We start from the raw sequence: 22,991 nt of genomic DNA, 5'->3' as shown, positions 1-22,991 counted from the left end.
GCATTAACTAATTGTTCTGCATTTTTTTATTGAGAGCATATGGCGTAATTTAGATAAAATGCGGTTTTACAGATACTAGACATGTGACTTTCAAATGAAAGATTCAGAAACAGTATTTGTTATGCTGGTTGAAAGTCTCTTCACATCCTGATGGCAATCACTAAGTTAAGTGGTCTATATTTAATTGTTGGCTATATAACTACTGTAATTTGGAAGCAACTCTGCATTTTATGAAACACACTGATGACGTGTGATGTACAGTATACGTGAGCAGGGTGGAAGGAGGTATGGAAATATGTTGACAGGCAGCTCAACCAATGATTGGACGAACAATTTATGGTCCTACGCCTTCCACAGACGATATATATACTAATATATATATATATACACACATATATATATATATATTATATATATATATATATATATATATATATATATATATATATATATATATATATATATATATATATATATATATATATATATATATATATATATATATATATATATATATATATATATACATTGACCACTTAGTGATTGCTATCAGGATGTGAAGAGACTTTCAACCAGCATAACAAATACGGTTTCTGGAACAAATCGCCTTTCCTGCCTTTAAATATTCTTGAAAGTATAAAGTGCGATCACGTACTGTTGTTCAGTGTTGGCTTTTCAGGAAGTCTGAGAATCAATTTTCACTCTTTAGCAGACCTGAAGAGATCCTAACCTTGACACCACAGCCCTCTGGGTGTGAAGGTATGTTAACTTCGTTCTGGTTTTCCTCCAATTCAACAAATGCGACAACAACCAAAAAAAATTTAAAATAATACTGATACGCCTACAGGTCGTCCTTCAGTTAGGTCACAACGGTTGGTTTTGTCTCCAGATAAAATCTCATTCAGATCAACTTGTTTAATTTGATACGTTATGCCATTTTCTCTCACTTTTTCCCAGCTATTTGTTTTATGATGTCAAGCTTAAACAGAGCAAGTTGTCAAGACTTCTTCCAAAGTAAAATGGCAAACAATCTCTCAAAATCCAGTCACTTCAAAAGTTTGAATGGCATTCTTTCATTTCAAATCAAATCAAAGGCCTAAAGCTAATGTGGATTCAAATATGAAATTTGTTGGAGTCATGCTGGATTAATTAATGAATGAAACGTAATTATTTTGACTTGGACAACCAAGTCCAGTCTGCATTGCAACATGACCAAATCCCTATCTTATTCCAGTAATATTTACGGTTTAATCTTTACTATTGTTCTATAATAAACAGACAAAAATGGCATTTAGGCTAGAGCTTTACAATCAATGACAGTCTAATGAAACCTGGCCTGGTAAAAGGTCGTATATAATTCGATATCATTTGATATATTCGATACCGGATCGACTCTGACTAATGAGTAAGAACTGACTAACTTCATAAAGACATGAGGTTTCTGCCCGAAATAAGAATGTTAATGCAGCAAACAAACGTTTTTTTAGAGACAAAAAAAAAATCACTATTGAACAAATAACTTTGCCATCACAGGGATTAACTAGAATGTTTAAATATATTAAAATAGAAGTTATTTTAAATTGTAATATTTCAAAATAGTATTTGTACTGTATTTTTGATCAGATAAAGTCTTGGTGAACACTTCTTTAAAAAATATTTTAACAATCTTATAGCGACCCCAAACTTCCGAATGGTACGGTTGTGAATGTAAATAATTATTTTTTTTAATACATTTCTAGTCTTTCGTCTATTGAATATATTTAAACTTTTTTTAGCCATAGAAGTAAATTAGATTCAAATTGTTTAACTCAAAAAGTAAATTATTATTTTACAATAATGCTTAAAGTATTAATCAAGGCGGGTTTTCACTAAATGAGCAGCATATATAAATGTAGAATATTTCAACATTTTCATTTGTATTCACCAAATAAACAGCAATATTTACCTACATATATTATTCCGAAAACATTTTAACATGAGAAAAGTCAAAAGGGATTTTTGTGATCATTTCTGAGAGATGACACAAATTAATGGTGTCAGAGTTTTCAATCAATTAACTTAAAAGTTAGTTTAATGACATCATTTTTTTAAATTAATTGAAAAATAAAAGGCATTCAAATAACCACAACATTTTACATTGTCAGCAAAATAATCGGAATATACTAAGAGTAATCAAAATACATCACCTTATATATGTTGATTAAAAAAAAAAATATATATATAATATTGATCAACGCCGTTATGATCACATATAGTGTGCATTCCTAATTGTGTGGGTTTAAATTGACGCTACATTGAACCTGTCAAACATGTTAACGTACTGACGACGTGGCACAATGGCATCACATTCCCATCCCGTCCTCACAACTTTCCTTAAGTGAAAAGCAGCAATTAACCGTAACCCCCCCTCTTCTCTGCCTCATGCGTTGTTTAGTAATTACACCTGGGTTAGACCCAGAGAGAGAAAAACACGTCTTCCACTGCTGCCAGAGCAGGCACCTCTCTCACGCACACACATATACACTAACTATTATTGATGTGACAGAGGTATGGCTCCAGAAGATTGATGGACAGCTGGGGATGACAGGAACGCTGCGATGCCGGCTGCGTCAAAGCTAAGGTGTGTGAGCTAATGAGATGGAAAGAGAGAGGTGTGTGTGTGTGTGTGTGTGTATAACAGAAATGACATAGCACAGTTGGATGTCTATGTATGTGCGTGTGTGTTTCCCTCTGATTGTAGATTCATTAAAATATTTAACCTTAAAAAAAGTGTGTGTGTACAATATATATACACACACATAATTAAAAAAACTAATACATTATATATATATTAGGGCTGTCAAAAGATTAATCGCGATTAATCGCATCCAAAATAAAAGTTTGTGTTTACATAATATATGTGTGTACTGTGTATAATTATTATGTATAAATACACACACATTCATGTATATATTTAAGAAATATTTGCATTTATATACTGTATATACATTTACATAATTTATATTATATATATATATATATATATATATATATATATTTTTTTTTTTTTTTTTTTTTTTTTCTTAAATATATACATGATTGTGTGTGTTTTTATATATATAAATAATTATACACAGTACACACATATATTATGTAAACACAAACTTTTATTTTGGATGCGATTAATCACGATTAATCTTTTGACAGCCCTAATATATATATAAAAAATATATATATATGTATTAGTTTTTTTATTGTGTATGTGTGTGTGTGTGTGTAATATATATATATATATTCACTTTTTTAATATAAAATACAAGATAGATAAGATAAGATAAGATAAGATAGATAAGATAAGATAAGATAAGACACAGCCCCGTTCCAGGGAGCATAAAGTTCACCTTTTGTGATGCTGCTGTTATGCCTAAATCATCATGGAAAACTACAAGTCATCACCCACGGAACTTCCTGAAGTCCTACCGCTGACTCACCCCAAAAACAGTTTACTACTGCCAAAATTACATAAACAGCCATCACTCCAGCTCGGCAAGCAAAAGAAGAGAAAGTAAGAAGCCAGAATGAAGTCAATTGTTTCTTCTGTGTGATGACGTAGTGAGTTGCAACATCGGGTGACCTGTATTTTCTTCTGTCGTCAGAAAGGTGAGTTCATCTTCGTAAGCAAGTCACGCGTCAGTAAGAATTGCTCAACTAGGCTAGATCTTCTAAATGATTTGACGGAGGAAATCCATTCAACATTGAAAGAAAATGGATTTTCATTCATGGACGCTCATTGAGTCTCATTCCGTAACCGTGCGTACACACAAATTTGTGAATGAACTACGAACTAAACCAGGGTTATTATTATCATACAGAGAGAAAAAAAATAGCAACAGTATAATAATAGTATAAGTTGATGTATTAAGATAACTACAACCAAAAACTAAAACTAAAAATTAAATAGACATAAAAAAAAAACGGCAAACACACACACACAAAAAATCTAATTCAAAATATTAACAAAAACAGTAGGCCTATATCAGATACTAAAATAAAACTGGTACAAACTCTATGAATAAATCATGATAACTTTCTCATACTAAAATGTAGGAACAACACACACACACACACACACACACACACAGTATCTTAAAGTGGACCTATTATGCCCCTTTTTACAAGATGTAGGCCTAATATAAGTCTCAAGTGTCCCCAGAATGTGTCTGTGAAGATCCAGCTCAAAATACCCCACAGATAATTACACCTTGTTGTAAATGCCCATCTCTTTCTCTTTCATGTGTCTTTAAATGTAAATGAGCTGCTGCTCCACGCCCCCTATCCAGAAGAGGGCGGAGCCTCATGTGAGATTGCAGTTCTTCGGCAATCATGAAAGTGATTATATGCAAACGTTTTAAAGCTGAAGGAAAGATGCTGTCAGATGGAGCGTCCCGTGAGTATATATAAAAAAAGTTCTCTTTCACATCTTATTGCGCTCAAACTTTGTGTGTTTTTGACATTACCTTGTGTGTATTTCAAAGTTCACATAAACACAGCCAGTTGACTGTGAATGTAAACAGCAGGGAAAGAGATTGTATGTGTATATTAGATCTGTGTATTAAAGGGCACCTATTATGGAATTTTGAAATTTACCTTTCATGTAGTGTGTAACATAGATCTAAGTGAACAAAAACATCCTGCAAAGTTTGAAATATGAAAGTGCACCGTATATAAAGTTATTGTCTTTCAAAAGTAAGAGTCGACTCTGAGTCATTTTTATGAATCGTTAGAAGACCGAAGCTTTTTCTCTGACTAGATGACGTCAACTTGTCAAGTTATTTGAATACGATACGCCCACTTATTGCGCTCCAAGGCCAGGGGAAAATATCATGGCGACGAGACGCTGTGTTCTGAAGTTGGGCTCAAAAACCAACTTTTTTCATCTGCCCAAGGAGGAGCATTTGAAGACTAAGTGGCTACAATTCACTATACCACAGAAGTATAGTCCGAGCCTTGTGCTTTGCTCGCGCCATTTTGAAGACGATTGCTTTTTAAATGCAATCAAACTTGGATTCGCGAGCCGGCTGATATTGAAGGAAGGTTCAGTTCCAAGTGTATTTGCATCAGCTTCCTCCTCCGTATCACAACCTGTAAGTGTTATTAATAATTGTTGCTTTTATGTTTTATGTAGCATGCTTAATAATTATTTAGTTTGTTGTGTAAGCACCGTTTAGCTTCTAGGTCTTCAATGGCAATTGTATTGAGATATGTGAAGTGTTTGTCGTTGTTTTCGGAGTTGTCTTAAAGAATAGAGTAATACCTAGTACTAGTAACGTAACTGCATTTTTTTTTTGTAAAAACGTTATGTTTATGCATCGGGCTAACGCAAACAAAGACTGATTGTGCTTTTACATTTTGAACTCTGGGCTATGCTTGCTAACATATTAAATTCTTTATCTTATTTTTAGTTTTTTACTACAAACTACAAAGCAGTGGACTATAATCATTATTATAATACAATTTAATTGATAAAAGCATCATTGTACTCCGTGTTAAACAATAAGTATTATCTCTGTAAACACTGCTGGGTCATCTGACCAATCAACGCAGATTAGCGTCGCGCAAAGGAGGGGTTTTGAAAAGTGAGTCGTTGAACGAATCATTTGGGAGTCGGTGAGCAAATCAGGTAAAAATAAATGCATATTATACGAAAACAAAAGTGTTTTTTGACATTGGATGCACATAAACCTGTTGTATGGGACTCCCTAAACAACATTAGGAACATTTTAAATGTCATAATAGGTGCCCTTTAAAGAAAAAGCAGTGTAATATACAGTACCGTATTTTCTGGACTATAAGTCTTTTCATTGTTTGACTGGTCCTGCGACTTATAGTCAGGTGCGACTTATATATCAAAATGAATTCATACTGACTGAGATGAACCAAGAGAAAACATTACCGTCTACAGCCGCGAGAGGGCGCTCTAGTTGGCGGAGTTGTTCAGAAGCGACACAGAGGAAGAACTCAATGGATTCAGTGTTGTGGAATGAGATCGTGGGAGCTTGGTGAACTTGCTTACCGGTAACTTGCTTGCTGGACTCGCTGGCTAATGTTAATTTAGCCTATTCAGCCTCCCAGGTATATGTTCTTTATGCCATTGTGTAGCTGAATAACTGTTAATGTGTTACGTTAACACACCGGACACCTATTCAGCCTGTTGTTCTGTGCTATTGTGTAGTTGTATAACTTGCCTTTCCAGATTAAATGTCTGTTCATGGTCTTGGCTCGCTAAGGGGCGGAGCTATGCTAATAAGGAAGATTAAATCGCCAGTTGAGCCGCCTGTTACACTGTGACATCACTTTAGAGACACTTTTAAATGTATGGGGATCATAACAAACGGAGTGGACAGATTTTTACCACAGTAGGGTTGTTGTGTATACACACAAAAAAAAACTATATAAAAGTGAATTTTGCATAATAGGTCCCCTTTAAATGTATTTCAACATGCAGAACCCCCTTATATGGAGATGGTTTAGGCATGTTTTAATGCAAATTACTAACATTGGACACTTGCTCATACAGAATACTCTCAAAAATAATATTAATATTATAATGAAGATTTGCACGCATATGCAGATGCTGTGAATTATGCAGATAGTTTTTTCATGAGAAATACTCTAATATAAATAATCCACATAATAATAAGTGAATGAGACCCAATGAGTTTTTGAATTCAAAACATTTAGCATGTTGCTCATTTATGCATGACACCCATCAACAAAAATAAAATAAAAAATATATTGTGGCGAGCAGGACAAGGACGAGGGCCGTGATTGCTGATGGGACGCACCGGTCTCGTATCTCTCACAGAGGAGCGACGACAGTGAAGATCGAGAGAGGAACAGGCCTGGATTTTACGTTGTGTTTTGTTTCTGTTTTAATACGACTGCTGCCTTTACTTTCATTTTGTATTTGTTTTTTGAGTATTGAATGTCTTGAATGTTCGCCGGTTCCCGCCTCCTTCTTCCCATAACAACGAACTATGTTACATATGTGCACACATTTATGAAAAAAATGTGAATGATTAACATTTCATTTGTGTGCAAAAGCTAATTTGTATAATAATGCAATGTTATTGCAAATTAAAATCACTTTGGAAAATTCCTTCATTAACATTATTATAGACTAGGCTACTTTGCCAAGTTTCTATGTTTCACATCAACGCCTCCTTCGAGCGTCACTCACAACTCATCGAGCATCACTGGTTATTTCCTCGACAATTTTAGTTAATAATGACTTTCGGTCCCGTTTAACACAGAAAACCGTTCTATGAATTCAGAATATTTAGAATATAGCACATGAGTCATGTGGGCCAGTTATATGGGGGTTTTAATGGTGCATTTTTTTTTTTTTTACTTTTTTTGGAGCTTGACAGAATCTGTCACCATTTACTTTTATTATATGGAAAAAGAGAAGTAGGCTATATCTAAGAAAACTTATTTTGTGTTTCATGGAAGTCAGTCTTATGAGCTGGAAAACAGGGTGATTAAACGATGACAGATTGTTCATTTGGTGATGATGAACTATTCCTTCAGAATCTACTAATAAAGATTACCATATTAACACCCGAGCTGTGGGATAGTTTAACCAGGCTGCTAGAAGTCAGGACGTCAAGGCTTGACAGGATGTCAAGGTTCTGACAGGAAGGAAGAAATTCAGTGGGATGATTTTGTACTGTGGGAATCTGCAGCGAAGGTTCTTCGCATACAAGGCCATTTTTACATACAGCCTTATTTAAGTAAGCGGTTAGACCGTACAATCCGATCCCATGCTCTTAAAGAGGTCACATAAAATGAAGGAAGGAAAAAAAACTAAAACAAGATGCAATATTAACACACTTTAGGATCATTATCACTGCTGAAGCTGTAAAGTAAGTGCATTTTGGTGCCTTACTTGCAGACTTGTCAAACCTCGTAAAAAGCAATCAATAAACATTTAAATGTTTATTTTATTTAAAAGATTGGCAAATATCTCTTTCATATGCTTTTATCATCTAACTTTCTAAGTAAATCTGATATCACAGATATTTAAAGGATTATGGGAAAATACCAGGGGGTTATTATAGGAACTTCCTGTCTGCAGTATAGTGAGACAGAATATGAAATATTATTTATGGAGATATTGGTCACAACAGTGTCCTGTGTGGCATCACGTCATTTTGGTTTGCAAATGTGTGCATGATATCATTACAGGGATGCTGCTGCTGCTGCTAAATACTGAGTTTGTTATGTCAACCAATGGCGTCGTTTGGACATCAAAACAAGACGGTAATGAGTGGTAATTAACCGTCCATTTTAATCTGTTAATTACAGTGTTGACCATCCAAACTCAGTGTAGAAACTGTGGACATCAGGTGGTGTCTGAAGAGATAATGGTCACATGATGGCCACTGTCAGAGTATCTTTGGTTTCAGTTTTGAAAAGGTAGAAACTGTCATTAAAACTGTTTATAGTATAGAAAAACTCACTGAGGTGAAAGAAATGACAGCCAAACAGACCATATTTGATGCTCAACATATACAGCTACGTGGAGCAGAATTATGGAGCATTGAGATTTTACTGTGGGCGGGTTTCCCAGCCCGACAGAGCAAACACATTTTAGTTCATTACAGTTGTGGCTGGTCAGGAAACTCGGGATTAACATGGAAGAGTGACGCAATTTGTGGCATCATGTCTGGTTATAGTGTAAGACCAGCTAAAACTTTAGAGGTCTGCTATGACTGAGTTTGGAGACCCTGTAGGGTGTGTTTAGGCTACACTTGTAGTTAGGTTCTCTTGGTCCGGACCAAAAAGGGAAAACGATACATTTAGTCCTGGTTTGCTTAGCATTAACAGTCATTTTTAAGATGTAGCTATCATTTTCTTTTATGTTCCAGAGTCAGACCATAAGATCCAAGAGAACTGAACTATAAGTGTGAACACACACCCTTAAAAACTATAGACACATTCCTTAACACTAATGTTCCTGGTTAAACTGAAAATCATGAATTTGTGCATTTGGACAGGTGCTAATGGTGACCACGGATGGATGGATGGATGGATGGATGGATGGATGGATGGATGGATGGACTAACCCCAACACTGATGGATGGATGGATGGATGGATGGACTAACCCCAACACTGATGGATGGATGGATGGACTAACCCCAACACTGATGGATGGATGGATGGACTAACCCCAACACTGATGGATGGATGGATGGATGGACTAACCCCAACACTGATGGATGGATGGATGGATGGACTAACCCTAACACTGATGGATGGATGGATGGATGGACTAACCCCAACACTGATGGATGGATGGATGGACTAACCCCAACACTGATGGATGGATGGATGGATGGATGGATGGATGGATGGACTAACCCCAACACTGATGGATGGATGGATGGATGGATGGATGGATGGATGGATGGACTAACCCCAACACTGATGGATGGATGGATGGATGGACTAACCCCAACACTGATGGATGGATGGATGGATGGATGGACTAACCCCAACACTGATGGATGGATGGATGGATGGACTAACCCCAACACTGATGGATGGATGGATGGATGGACTAACCCCAACACTGATGGATGGATGGATGGACTAACCCCAACACTGATGGATGGATGGATGGATGGATGGACTAACCCCAACACTGATGGATGGATGGATGGATGGATGGATGGATGGATGGATGGATGGATGGACTAACCCCAACACTGATGGATGGATGGACTAACCCCAACACTGATGGATGGATGGATGGATGGACTAACCCCAACACTGATGGATGGATGGACTAACCCCAACACTGATGGATGGATGGATGGATGGATGGATGGATGGATGGACTAACCCCAACACTGATGGATGGATGGATGGACTAACCCCAACACTGATGGATGGATGGATGGACTAACCCCAACACTGATGGATGGATGGATGGATGGATGGACTAACCCCAACACTGATGGATGGATGGATGGATGGACTAACCCCAACACTGATGGATGGATGGATGGATGGACTAACCCCAACACTGATGGATGGATGGACTAACCCCAACACTGATGGATGGATGGACTAACCCCAACACTGATGGATGGATGGATGGACTAACCCCAACACTGATGGATGGATGGATGGATGGATGGATGGACTAACCCCAACACTGATGGATGGATGGATGGATGGATGGATGAACTAATCCCAACACTGATGGATGGATGGATGGATGGATGGATGGATGGATGGATGGCCCAAATCCTACAAATTCATGCTCAAGGCCTGACCCATTGGCCAGCTGATGTGATCAATTTAAAATAAAGCATTACATGACTGGTAATTCTGCAGAGATACTAAATGACACTTTCAAGTCGACCTAAACAAAATCCTCTCCATTCACACTCACAGAATCATGAAAGGTGCCCTGTTCTGGAATCGAAGGCTTTACGCTATCAGCACAATCACAGACGTGCGAGTGACAGAAGCACGAACAAAAGCCTAGTTCAGACTTGCAGCAAAAATTACGCGGAGAACAGGCAAACTTGACTCACGCTACACATCAGCCCGAGTGGAGAAGTCAGCTAATGGAAGCTCTATCTGTTGAGACTGCAGTTTCACGCCGGGATCTTATCTCCGGGGAGTACAGAGACTTGGTTGACGACAAGGGAGCGGTAATTGTTTTCAAGGCGACCCCAGTGTCAGAACGACCACGTCACTCTATCTAGCAAGAGGCCCTGAATGAATGAAGTGGGTCAGCCTGGTTCATAAAGGATTCTTTCACCCCAACACTAAGCACACTGGAGAGGAAGCATCCTCTGCTGGCCACTGACCTTTCAGTAGAGCCATGTGACGCCGATTCAATTTCCAAAGTCCAACCTCTGACAATGCAAATGGTAGGATGTTAAATACGTCAAAAGGAAAGGCCAGAAAAGCAAGCTCGTCTCTGCTTTGGACTGGACTCTTAAAGAATGACGTTTTGATGTTCTGTGACGTTAAAACGCTCAATCGATTCAGCCAGAGTGGACTTTATGAATTATGACTAAACTCATTTTTGCCTGTACTGGATCGCTTTAGTGTGGTCACAAAGCCATGAGCCAAAACAAACGCATGCCTGTTCATCTCAGTATCCCAAGTTCATTCACATTATACCAATCGTTCAGACTGAGAACTGTGACCTTAAGAGCCAAGTCAGCTTTGCTGCATGCAGTCGAATCAAGCTATTATTGGACAATTACATGATATTAAAGTCGGCATGAATCGGAAAATCACCAAACCTGTTTTTTTTTTACAAATATTCAACCATGCATATCATTTTTTTTGGCCGTGTGATTATAAATCATAATGTCAGAACTCAATCTTCAGCTTAAACTTTGTCTCTTTCTTACAATTGACTTCAAGCTCACATTCAGATCTGTCTTCATCCAATCAACAACTGATGCACAGAACCAAGTCCCGTACATTTTTGTTCTGTAACACTTTACTTTACAGTGTCCTTGTTACATGTACTTACTATAGTAATAACAGTAAATTAGGCATAATTACATGCAACTAACTCTACACCAAACCCTAATCCTATCCTAACACTAGTAAGTACATGTGGTTAATTAATATTACTCAGTACAATATATAATTACACTGGAACAATGACACCTTAAAATAAAGTGTAACCTTTTTTTTTCTTCCGAAAATTTGTTCGACTCGGATGGATGTCCGTCACAATATGCAACAAAACAAAAATCTGTTGCCACTTTCCTTACATTACGACTTTAAAGAAATGTACAGAAACAGACATTTATAAAAGGATGCACATGAAATTTGAAATGCCAGCTGTCAAATGTTACTGTAGTGGACATAACGATTACAATGAATAGGCTACAGCATTACAAATCGCATGATGAACATATAGCTAAGCGCCACTGAACTGAAAAACACAATCATCACAAAATCACTGTGTATTTATTGGAGCAGCATGGCAAATTATTATGTTATCTAAATACAAAATCCGCCAAACCTTTGTAGTTTAATGGCAATGTCTTTCCTAAGTTCTCTTACATCTTGATGAAAGCAAAACAAACTGACAAGGCAAAGCTACACAAGTCGACAGTGGTCCATTGTGTTCAACCTAAAACAAATGCTTAAAAGTCTCTAGTTTACTGGAATCTAGTGAAACACCGGCTCAGAGACTGGTGAAGGGAACTACACTTAAAAATAGGTTCTTCTGTGGTTCTTTTGAAGACACCTTAGCAAAGAACATCCTTGGGATCTAGATTCATGCGTGCTGTATAGTTTGTGAGGTTCAGATCAGGGAAGGCAACTGGTTTATCATGAGTTCTTATGGTTTTCTGAATACAGAATACATGAAATGTTCCTGTTCCAGACTGCAAAACCCATTGTAAATAATTCATACATTTAGACGTACACATATCACATCACAGAGTGTCTGATACTCTTTTATAATCAAATGAGCTAAAAAATAAGAACCAAACAACCTATACTCATAAAGTAACGTTAACGTTATATAAGAAGTGAAACATTGATAAATCAAACTGTAAACATTGTGTCTCTGAGGACTTGTGAACCAACTTAGCTACTGTAACTAGGGAAAGACACTATATGCTAACAATAGAGTTAAAATGAAAGCGTGAAATACTGAACAACCAAACATCGCTTTTCGGAGTTTAAATAGGCTGTTTAAACTCATTCGTAACCTCAAACACGGTTAAATTAGCTCGCTAGCCACAGTCAACGGCTGTGTGTCAAAAGCACGCGCGCTGCCTAACTAGACAGCACTTTAGTTGTGTTCGAACACTCGAAGTGCAGTCTAGGTAGGAAGTGCACTGTGCATTGACACACAACCAGCGACACTTCACGTAGCTCGTAAACAAACGATTTATTAATATTTATTAATCCACATAAGCGTTGTGATACATACCAGCTCATCTTGTGCTCAAATTCAGTCCAAATAAATCGAAATGTAATCCCTTTCTGTTAAAAACATCGCCTTTTCAGGCTTTTGAGAGTCAGACAGCGAGCAGGAAGTAGAGAAGTTTACTGCAAGTCAGAGGTCGAGAGGATTTAAACTACGGAAAGCGAAGAGGTCAAACTACAAGCGCGCAACAGGTATCGCGCGAGCCATTCACACACACTGAGATTAGAATGCGTTTAATGATTGTAAAATAAACACATTATTGTAATGATACATATATTAGTAGTTTCGCTTAGTGATTTATTTTCAGCGTTATTTTTGTGCATTATTTGAAGAAAGCGTAGCCGATAACAACTGTCGACTGATCGACAAAAAATTCAAAAGGTTTTGTAAAATCAGTGATAACCAGAGCAAAGTGTTATTACTCGGAGTCGGAAGTTGCTTTTCAAAGCTCTGGGAAGTTTGAGTTCTCAGGTATGTTAGTTTAAGTTGGCCTATGAACTTTGTCTTAAATGTTTCTCCTAAAAAGATTTAGTAGTAAGTAGAAGTAAACACAATGAAGCTAACCTTACCTGAGTGAGTAAAATGGTTAAATCTGACGAGAAATGTTGGAGTTCAGGTTGAAATATGAGATTTTTTGTTGAGCAATTAAAGACAATCTCATGTAGCCTATGGGTTCTTTTTAAATATTTCAATGCCCGTTCACATAAAGGACTAATTGCTAAGATAAGGGCCTTTCACACCAAGGATAATAACGATAACTGTTACTGTTGTTATACAGTTTTAATAATCATTCTAATTCTGTGAGAATAAGTCCACGCTACAACAACACGCAGGAACAATATAGTTGGAATCACTTTCTGAATATGTTATATTGTGATATAGATTCATATATAGGCTATATATATATATATATATATATATATATATATATATATATATATATATATATATAGGCTTAAATATTATTATTATTTTGTAAAATGTATGCATTCAGACAACCCATGTTGGTAATTTATTCTTAATGTTTCCAGGTGTTTGCATAGGCTAGTTGTTTTGTACATGTGCAACACAAAAAAAGACAATCAAAAATGGATTCAGTTGTATTTTATTCAGGTGTGTATTCAAGTACGCATCAACTGGAAAACATTTAATTTACAACAAAATCAGAAGCCAAGTGAACATTTCCTCTCCACAAAAGGATAACATCAATTAATTCTGTGAACAATTAAAAGACTTTACCACTGGGCCTTAGTATAAGGCAATGGAAGTAACAGGAGGTAAAAACGTATCAAAAGATCCTTTCTTCTACTGAGCTAAATCCCATGGTTGTGTCTCTCACACTCATAAAAGTGACCACGAACAACTCTAAGTGCCTCCGTCTGAAAAGAGACATGCAAGACATGCAGTAAGAGATACAGTCCAGAAAAAAAAAAAAAAAAATACGGATACCAAAATATCTGCCACACAACAAATTTTTTATTTGCACACTATAAACCGCAAACATTATGAGAACGGATGGGCATCAATAAAGATGACTTTCTTCTTTCCCTTCTGTTTTTTTTTTTTTTTTTTTTTTGTAGAGAAGATGTCTCTGATCATGTACAGCGCAGTGGACAGCGTCATGGTGAATGTCTTTAATGGCCGGCCATAATGAGAGGGTTACAGGGAGCAAAATAATCAGGTAAACAACAGTGAATCAGTGCCTGCTTCAGAGCTGACTAGGGCCACATTTACATCTCTGTTCGCTCCTCTCTGCATATTGTTCCAGGGCAGCCAAGCCTGCAAGTTTGGGACAAACAAGGCTGTTCATCCTGGCTCTGATCCAAAGCCGGACGGTGAACAGTCATGCTGAGACCATGACGAGGAGGGGGGGTGTTGTTGTGAGACAGATCGACCCCAAAAAACAGATCGACTCCTTAGTAAACGTTCACAAAGTTCTAGATTAAATGCAAATGATGTTGAGACACTGCAATTCATTCTTGACCATTCTAATGACATTGACTCACATATTAAAAAAACAAAGGAAAATATGGACATGGAAGCACTCAGCACAGATATACAGAAGCATGCACGCATGCTCAAAACACAAACACACATACATACACACACACACACACGCACACAAGTTTTCCGGAGGTCACGATTGCTTGTTGCTTCACAGAACTTTATGAGGAAGACTTCTACTTGTAGTAGCATATAATAAAATCAGAGTTATGATGGACATTGATTTTTACATTAGAATTACTCGCGCACATTCTAATTGTCAAACGAATTTCTTTTTTAATCTCTATAACGTTTCAGCTCCTAATGTAAAATGCTCTCCAACTGGAGAAACGCACATGCTTGCACACAACTCCACCGGGTATCGTATCTGATCTGTAAGAACTGCTTCGCTATTTTTACCGCTGCAGTTTGGCCCTGCATTCTGATGTGTCTTGGCACAGAAAGAAAATAACAGATAAAAAAAAAAGCCAGAAGCTGTTTTTGTATGTATTATTTCTTAAAAACAATAGTTCTCATAGCATGTGTGCTTCAGAGATGAAGATATCTCTCTTAAAAAGTCTAAGGAGGGACCTTGAACAGAACCTGATATAACTCAACATTTACACTCTCCAATCCGAGATCTAACCTATCAGCACTGTGATATTTCCCTTCTTCAGTTACATTGAGAGAGGTTAAGAGGTACAAACTAACTTGTGTACACAACTCTGACATTCTGCCATTTCGATGCATTATTCAAGACAATAATGCCAATGTATATACATTCAGAATGCTTGTTTAGCTTTCGGCAAATTTCAGTGGTATGTAGATGAGTTTTATGGATCAATATTTGGTTTGTATCATTACCGTTTTGCACCCCAGATAAACACTGCGTTTATTTATTTGTATCTCGGATGCAAGAGCTATAACCTGATGAACATTTTCTATATTGCCTTTAAGGAGCTGCATTTTTTATTAAGGACTGTCACATAATAGTCGAATTATTCCGGTATGTTTAATTATTCAGAATCCAATATAATCCTTAAATACCACTGGTCTAATAATTATATATAAAAAAATGTTGTTCTGCCAGACGATGTGTTTCGGAAGTTAAGATGGCGAGAGCCTACCAAGAGTATGACATGGAAGATTTAAAAAAAAATTTGTGGGAATGTAAGCCAAGTGAAGTGTGGATTTTTATTGAAAACTCAACATTTTCTTATTTTAAATTTGTTTGACATAACTGTAGTAAACTAAATGGTAGTGCTATATATTTAAAATGATTTGTTTTGTATGCATAGTTTGCTTATATAAGGTAATGAGATACACAGATTTTGCTTTGCTTTTTTCACCAAATAATCTTACTGTTTATTCATTTATTAAACACATCATTCAGTGTGTCCGCAAGTCATCAGTTGCAATGTTGCATTAATATCAGTTAATATCTGAGACTTTAAAGAAATGCTCGATTTTTCCTGCACACGCACACACACACACACACACACACACACACACACACACACACACACACACACGCACGCACGCACGCACACACACACACACACTTAAAAAACATTCTGCACTATGTACAGTCACAATCTCAAAAACAGAAGAAAGAAAGAAAACAAAAATGTAAACATTTCTGTTTCAACATTCAGTCAATGTAAAATCTAAGTACGTGGACGTTTGTGTATGCATTAACACACACACACACACACACACACACACACACACACACACACACACACACACACACACACACACACACACACACACACACACACACACACACACACACACACACACACACACACACACACACAAACATTGTAATACTGAAAGACATTGCTTTGTACATTCCAAGTAGAAAACATGTAGTAATATGTTTGTATAATTAGCTGTACAAAACCCCCTCTCGTTCTCATCGTTAATATTCAGAATCTCTAGGCATGATCCAGATATGAGTAACCGTGGAGATACCACATTACGGTTCTGCCCCTGAGAGCAGTATAAATGTCGAAACTGTTCCCATCCAAAAACATCTTGAATGGCATGCATATAGCAGGCAGGCCTCAGCCGGCAAAAATGCAAAACAATGACTCCTAAGATCAATCGTGCCCAGTGGTGATGCTCACAGGCAAGCATTACCATCATTTTGGCTGATTTCGTTTTTTGAAAACCGTTTGTACATGTGTGTTAAAATGCGTGCTGAATATATAATGTGCATAAAAAGGGACCCAATGAAGAATATTGGATGATGAAAGCAGGAAACACAACTGTCCAGTAAAACGATGACAATAAGGAGGACAACAAAAGGACAATTTTCACATAAAAATAAAGTAGCTGTCATTGACAGTCTGCATGGTTTGAATTGGATGCATATTGCTGTGGGTCTTCAATCATGACTGATGCAATCTTTTCAGTTCTAGCAACGACATGATAGTAGATGCATGCAGGGATACAGTGATAGCAAGAACAGAAAGGCAAAACTTTTGGATCGGATCGTTCTACTAGAAGTAGATTTGCAGAACTGCAGGTTTGGCTCTTTTGCGCGCTAAATTAAGTGAAACCGGTAAAGGCCACAGCTGTGTCTTAATTTCATCCCTAGAAAGTAAACTTGTGGAAGTGAGCCAGACTGTTTTGTAATTGTTGTTGTTGTTGTTTTTCTTTTTTATTGCACTGAAAGTCCATTGCTGATAACAAACGCCATTCGCATCCCTTAATTGTACAGACGGGATTTCGAAATATGAATATAATGCAACAGACTTTTAAAGTTCACCTGAAACTCAGTCTCCTTGAGCCTTCAGAGCTCATATAGGCTTTCCCCAAATCAACATCTGAAATGAAGTTATTAGATTAATACAAACAGTATTTTTTTTTAAAACTGTCTGCTATATTTAAATACATTTGGCACATTCTGTTGAAAAACAACAACAATAACGCAGAAACATTAAATAATTAACAATCATTAAAAAAAAAAGACTGCAAAACATTAAGCAAATGAAAGTGCACTTTTATCTGACAACTCACTGACAAAACAATATACAAGGAAAATAAAAAAATAACTGAAAAGCCTAAAATCTCAAGAGATTGCTCTGGTCCCCGGAGCAGAGAGTCGAACCCTTATGAAGTGCTCTTTCTGTCGATTGACCTGACTGCTTCAACCATCATCTTTACCGCCTTCTCCTTCCCATCCATGCAACACTAGTCCACTTATTCCCCACTCGTTTGACCTAAAACAATAGTGGCACTGTGATCAATGAAAGCCGTAGCAAATGGATGGGTAATGTGAGAGGGAGAGAGTTTAAGAGTCAAGTGTATTTAAGAGGAGAAAGAAACCGTCACTTTTCTTTTCTCCTCGCAGTCTTACTTTGCGAGTCCATCTCATGCACAAGTGGTGACGGTCATGATATTGGCACTGCTGGGTCCCGCGCTCCCACAGGAACTGGGAGGAGAAGTGTGGCTCCCCCCGGCCCCAGCGCTACTCCCCTTGTCCGTGGGTTTCTTGTCCTTCTGTTTCAGGTGCACCTTGGCGTGCCTCTTCCGCTCGTCGCTCCGTGCAAACTTGCGTCCGCAGAACTCGCAGGAGAAGGGCTTCTCACCGGTGTGTGTGCGGATGTGTGTCGTCAGGTGGTCGCTGCGACTGAAGGACCGCATGCAGATGCGGCACTGGAAGGGTTTGTGTCCTGTGTGGATGCGCAGGTGGCGCGTCAACTCGTCGGATCTGGAAAAGCGACGGTCGCAGTTTTCCGCCGGACAGGCGTGCGGGCGCTCGTGGACGGGCGTTTTGCTCGGCCGGTTGGGGTACTTTCGTGGCCGAATTGGTTTGAGAGCAAGAGTCTGAGAGGGTTGATGGTGTTGGGAAATGTGCTGTTGCCCACCGAGAAAGCTGGGATGGATCTGTTGCTTATCCTTAAAGGCTCGAATGGTCTCGAGGGGAGTTATGGGAGGTGGGTTCACTCGTATAGGGTCCATGGTTTGGAAGGGTTTATGCTCCATCACCCCTACGTCTCCCTGGTGATGGAAGAGGTTGTAGTCTGGGATCATGGAAAAGAGGCTTCCGTCCATGCCCGGTTTGGAGGTGGTGTGGTAGTCGGAGCTCGGGTAGGGTAAAGACGAGGACGTGGCGGGGCTGTGGTGGAACGACACCTGTTCTGGGTATATCTCTCCACAGGTGGAGTAGGCAGGGAGGGGTGGCGCGTAAACCTGATCCATGTCTGACGACTGGCCGCCCATGCTGCCGCCCGACGAAGACGTCTGGGTAGTGATGTTCCCAGGTGACGGTGACACCCCCAGGATTCCCGCACTCACCAGGCTGATGATGTTGTTGTCGGGACACCAACCCGAGCCTCCGATGCTGCCTGATGGAGGGGTGTCGAACGCAAACTTGCCCAGGTAGGTGACGGTTTGTCCGCTTCGACCAGACTGGAAACTCCCGGAGCCGTACTGAATTTCTCCGCTGCCCTTCTCGCCGCCCATCCCCAAGTCCATGATATTATCTGTGGGTCAGAATGGACATGTCAATTCAGATTGCCACCAAAGAGTGCTCAATGGTTTCATGCATGGGAAAGTGACTAGTGGAGAGCTTCTAGGAGTCTCTAGGAGAATAAATATATATACTAATAGACTAACTACTGACTTAACTTTCTCCTGCTCGTTTTATAACTTTATTCTTAAGTTGGTCTCAAAAACAACATCTTGGCATGCCTCTGTTAATCGCCTGTTCCAAACAAAAAGAGAAGAGAGGGAAGCACATCAGTCCATATGAAGGCGTGGATATTGATCTTTGACTAAATCAGAAGTGCAAAGCGATTCAAGACTCCAGTGAATATCTCTCACCTCCCTCGCCAACTTATTGTCTTTCTATCACGAAATCTAAACGGCTGCGTATCAATTGTGGGACTGGAACTTATTTGGCTTCTCTGTATAAAGCAAGATGTCACGACTGACATCACTGTTACTCTTATACGCTCTCTCTCTCTCTCTCTCTCTCTCTCTCTCTCTCTCTCTCTCTCACACACCTTTTCAGAGAGATGTCTCTTGACGGCTGTTCTAAAATGTACCAAACTAGGATCTGCTGTATTGTAGTCACTTCAATCACTTCTAATATGTCTGACAAAAGTATGGTGTTGAACACAATACAGTGCTGATCACAACGCATGTCTGAAAATTAACTATTTTTTTTTTATGATGGCTCTCTAAGTTTAGTCTTGTACGTGCACTTACAGCAATCACAGTGTGTACACCAAATTGTGGCTTACGGTAGAAACAAACAGAATGGAAATTACAGATGGTCCTCGCATCTGTTCAACACACATAGAGTACATGTGTGAAGAGATGCTGTGCTGTGTCTGACGGAAAAGAGTCATTCGGGCAAAAATCAGAGAGAAAGGAAGAATCGATAAGTAAAAAAAAAAGGGAAAAACTGTGTGTGGGGATGCATTTCACACACTTGTTGGGGATCTTTTACAGGGGCGTTTGATAGGACACTTTGTAAGAACATGAAGGGTTTGTCACCTTGACACGTTGTGATAAACAGAGATATCAATAAAATGTGCTTACAAAAAGTAGTCATGGAGTCTCAAAAGCTATATAAAAGAGTAAATCATTTTTTTTTAAATAATTTATAGGCTACATCACAATAGTGGGTAAGCCATAACTTTTTCTTATATTCTATTTATAGATCTATATTCTGAATTGTAAATTTTATTTTACATTTTGATTGAGATGAACTAGTGATTTTAAAAATAAACTCTACTCAAGAAATGCAAGATAATCTACATGTTTTGGGAAATTAATATTTTTTCTCAAGAATTCTCACATTTGTTGGGGACTAGTTTTTAGCCGGAAGTTAACATTCATATTTCGAATTAATTTTGATATTTTAATAAACGAAACGAGGTCAATACTCTCCCGCAAGTGTGGGAAGCATCGCCTCTTTTGACCTGCAGAGTGAAAACCACATCAAGAGCTCTGAAACTCCATCAGAAGACGAATGATCTTATGCTTTCACTCTCAATAATAACTATATTTCACAGCTCATCGCCAGATGTTTTAATGTAGCAAATTATTAAGGGATAAGAAGGCTAATAACGATAGGCTACTCCAATAGAAAAAACTGAGCTAAAAATTCCCACGTATTTTGATTTTTTTCCCTGTATTTTTTTTTTTTTGCAGTAACTATTAAAGCTTTTAGAGTAAATATTTTTTGATAGATCAAAAGGTAAAATCAGCGACAATAAGAAACACAATACGGCTATAGAGAAACATTGACTGGATGAATTCGATTGACTGGAAGGAATTCCTCATATTCTGGAAGCATTATCTTAATCAATAATCCGATTTAATTTATATATTTTTATTGTTCCTGAGTTCTAGTCAAAAACTGTTCCAGAAAAATGTATAAAGACTGTTTTTTTTTATGTGCGCAGAAATTATATTTTTTTAAAGAACACATATTTCAAAGGGTGCGCGAATACAGTGAAAAGAACACGCGTGCATGTGAATTTCAGGCAATAAACCCTTTACTGCCTGAATATATTTTAATTTGGAGATTTTATATTTCACGTGTTGTGGCCCGAGCTTTTTTAAGACCAAGAGCGCGCATATAAACGCCCACCTGCGCGTGCGGAGGGTCAGAAACGGGGTCAATACTGTATAAAGCACTGACTAATCAAAAACCTCTAAATAATATAATAACTAAATATAATATTTAGAACAGAATAGATTATAAGACTGGTGCAATACTACGGGGATAAACCGACATTAAGAGGTTTTTACGGAATTAAAGCGCACAGTGAAAAACGAAACGGCTTTTGGCATTATTTGATATGATTAAAATATATGAAATACACATTTCACGACTGTGCATGTATTGGCAGTGAATAACGAAGGGTTTCCGCGTGTCCCGTGACGCGTGGGCTAGAAATGTTACCTATTACCTGATATTACCTGTCCACACTCATATCACGTGACTGTAACATTTTAACTAGACTACTTTCACACACCTTCTTTATAGAATACAATTTGGCGTCAAATTAAACGAAACATTATCGCAGAATTCCATTGAGAAAATGCGCGTCTTGGGCTGTCTATAAATCACAGTGCTCATTCTAATGTTATGCCATACATTTTATTAGGCTATAATACCAATATCAATATGCAATAGCCATCTCATAAAATTATTAAACCTATACACATGCCGTTTATTACTATTACTCAGTATTTCGGTAGCCAAATCTTGCACTAAACAAGAAAGCCTGATCAATCCGAACATTTGAAAATCTGTATGAGAAGAGTAGGCTATAACCTAATTATGAACACATTTTTTTCTTTCTTAAAATATATATAAAGTCTCACATAGCAACTGTTGCAGTATCAGGAGTTCTGCTACTAAACTACTGTAACTCGTATACCAGGCGCGCGTTAACAGGTGCTCCGGGGCCGCGCAGCGCGCGTTCAGCGGGCTTCAACACAACTGATGCCGCATGGATGAACTCGAACCAGCCAACACAACAGGTTACACACTCCATGAACATCTCTCTGAGGAGAAGTGATTCCAAACTTTTTGCCCTTACCTGTATTCATCTGCGAGTAGTGCGAAATGGAGTCCGGGTTTGTGAAAATGTTCATAGAAGTGGGAATGTCTTCTTCTGGGTAGAGACTGTCAGGTATGGTGTTGATTAAACTGCTCATGGTAATAGGGATCTTGTCCGCTAGTTTACCTGTCATAGCAGTTCTTCAGTCTGTCATTAAAGAGCACGCACAGGTGTTCCGTCCCGATCAATCTCCAGTCTTCTGAAATCTCTCGAAAAGCTTCAGAAAGAGATCTCAATCCCTTTGAAATTGTATCCAAGCGCGCGACGAGCACCGCGCAGATGTCTCTTCGCGGGGTTTTGTAAAGGGTTTCTGTGAAGTGTTATTGTCTCAGGAGCAGTGGATGTTGAGATGTTGTTGGTTGTGGTGATTGCACAAGTGTAGAGCTGCTCACTCTGTTGCGAGCACAGGGAACTCCAACGCTTTCTTGTTCAACAGGGGGACGGAACA

General features: G+C 38.2%; 2 protein-coding genes and 1 long non-coding RNA gene across 4 annotated transcripts in view; 1 reads left to right on the top strand and 2 right to left on the bottom strand.

Moving 5' to 3' along the window:
* bin3 (bridging integrator 3) overlaps positions 1–13,165 on the bottom strand; it is a 57,716-nt gene extending 44,551 nt beyond the window's left edge. The window contains 1 exon segment of the mRNA XM_079638428.1: positions 12,969–13,165. Within this exon segment, the coding sequence (XP_079494554.1) occupies positions 12,969–12,976 (8 nt within the window). The 5' untranslated portion in view covers positions 12,977–13,165.
* Positions 13,166–13,306: 141 nt separating this feature from the next.
* Positions 13,307–15,187, top strand: LOC307012132. Its single transcript, XR_013800566.1, has 3 exons — positions 13,307–13,436; positions 14,546–14,646; positions 14,734–15,187. It is a non-coding gene; the product is annotated as an uncharacterized lncRNA (long non-coding RNA).
* Positions 15,188–16,669: 1,482 nt separating this feature from the next.
* On the bottom strand, positions 16,670–22,959 carry egr3 (early growth response 3). Of its 2 annotated transcripts, none has more exons than XM_079638426.1 (2): positions 22,523–22,959; positions 16,670–19,444 (listed from the first exon to the last, which is right to left on the bottom strand). In XM_079638426.1, the coding sequence occupies exons 1-2, from the start codon at positions 22,674–22,676 to the stop codon at positions 18,330–18,332; spliced, it is 1,269 nt and encodes a 422-aa protein (XP_079494552.1). In that variant the 5' UTR covers positions 22,677–22,959; the 3' UTR covers positions 16,670–18,329. The 2 variants fall into 2 exon arrangements, with proteins under 2 accessions (XP_079494552.1, XP_079494553.1); XM_079638427.1 differs by having other exon boundaries at positions 17,622–19,665; positions 22,523–22,933.
* Positions 22,960–22,991: the final 32 nt, after the last annotated feature.

The sequence above is a fragment of the Phoxinus phoxinus genome (assembly GCF_949152265.1).
Source record: "Phoxinus phoxinus genome assembly, chromosome: 15".
NCBI classification, from domain to species: Eukaryota; Metazoa; Chordata; class Actinopteri; order Cypriniformes; family Leuciscidae; genus Phoxinus; species Phoxinus phoxinus.
Note: the sequence above shows the minus strand (reverse complement) of the source record. Positions and strands in the feature narration are given on the sequence as shown.

Bases quoted from the DNA above. Each gene is read 5' to 3' on its own strand.
- egr3 (XM_079638426.1), bottom strand. From the start codon at position 22,676: ATGACAGGTAAACTAGCGGACAAGATCCCTATTACCATGAGCAGTTTA. The intron at 19,445-22,522 runs GTAAGGGCAAAA...TCTGACCCACAG, and splicing joins CTACTCGCAGATGAATACAG to ATAATATCATGGACTTGGGG.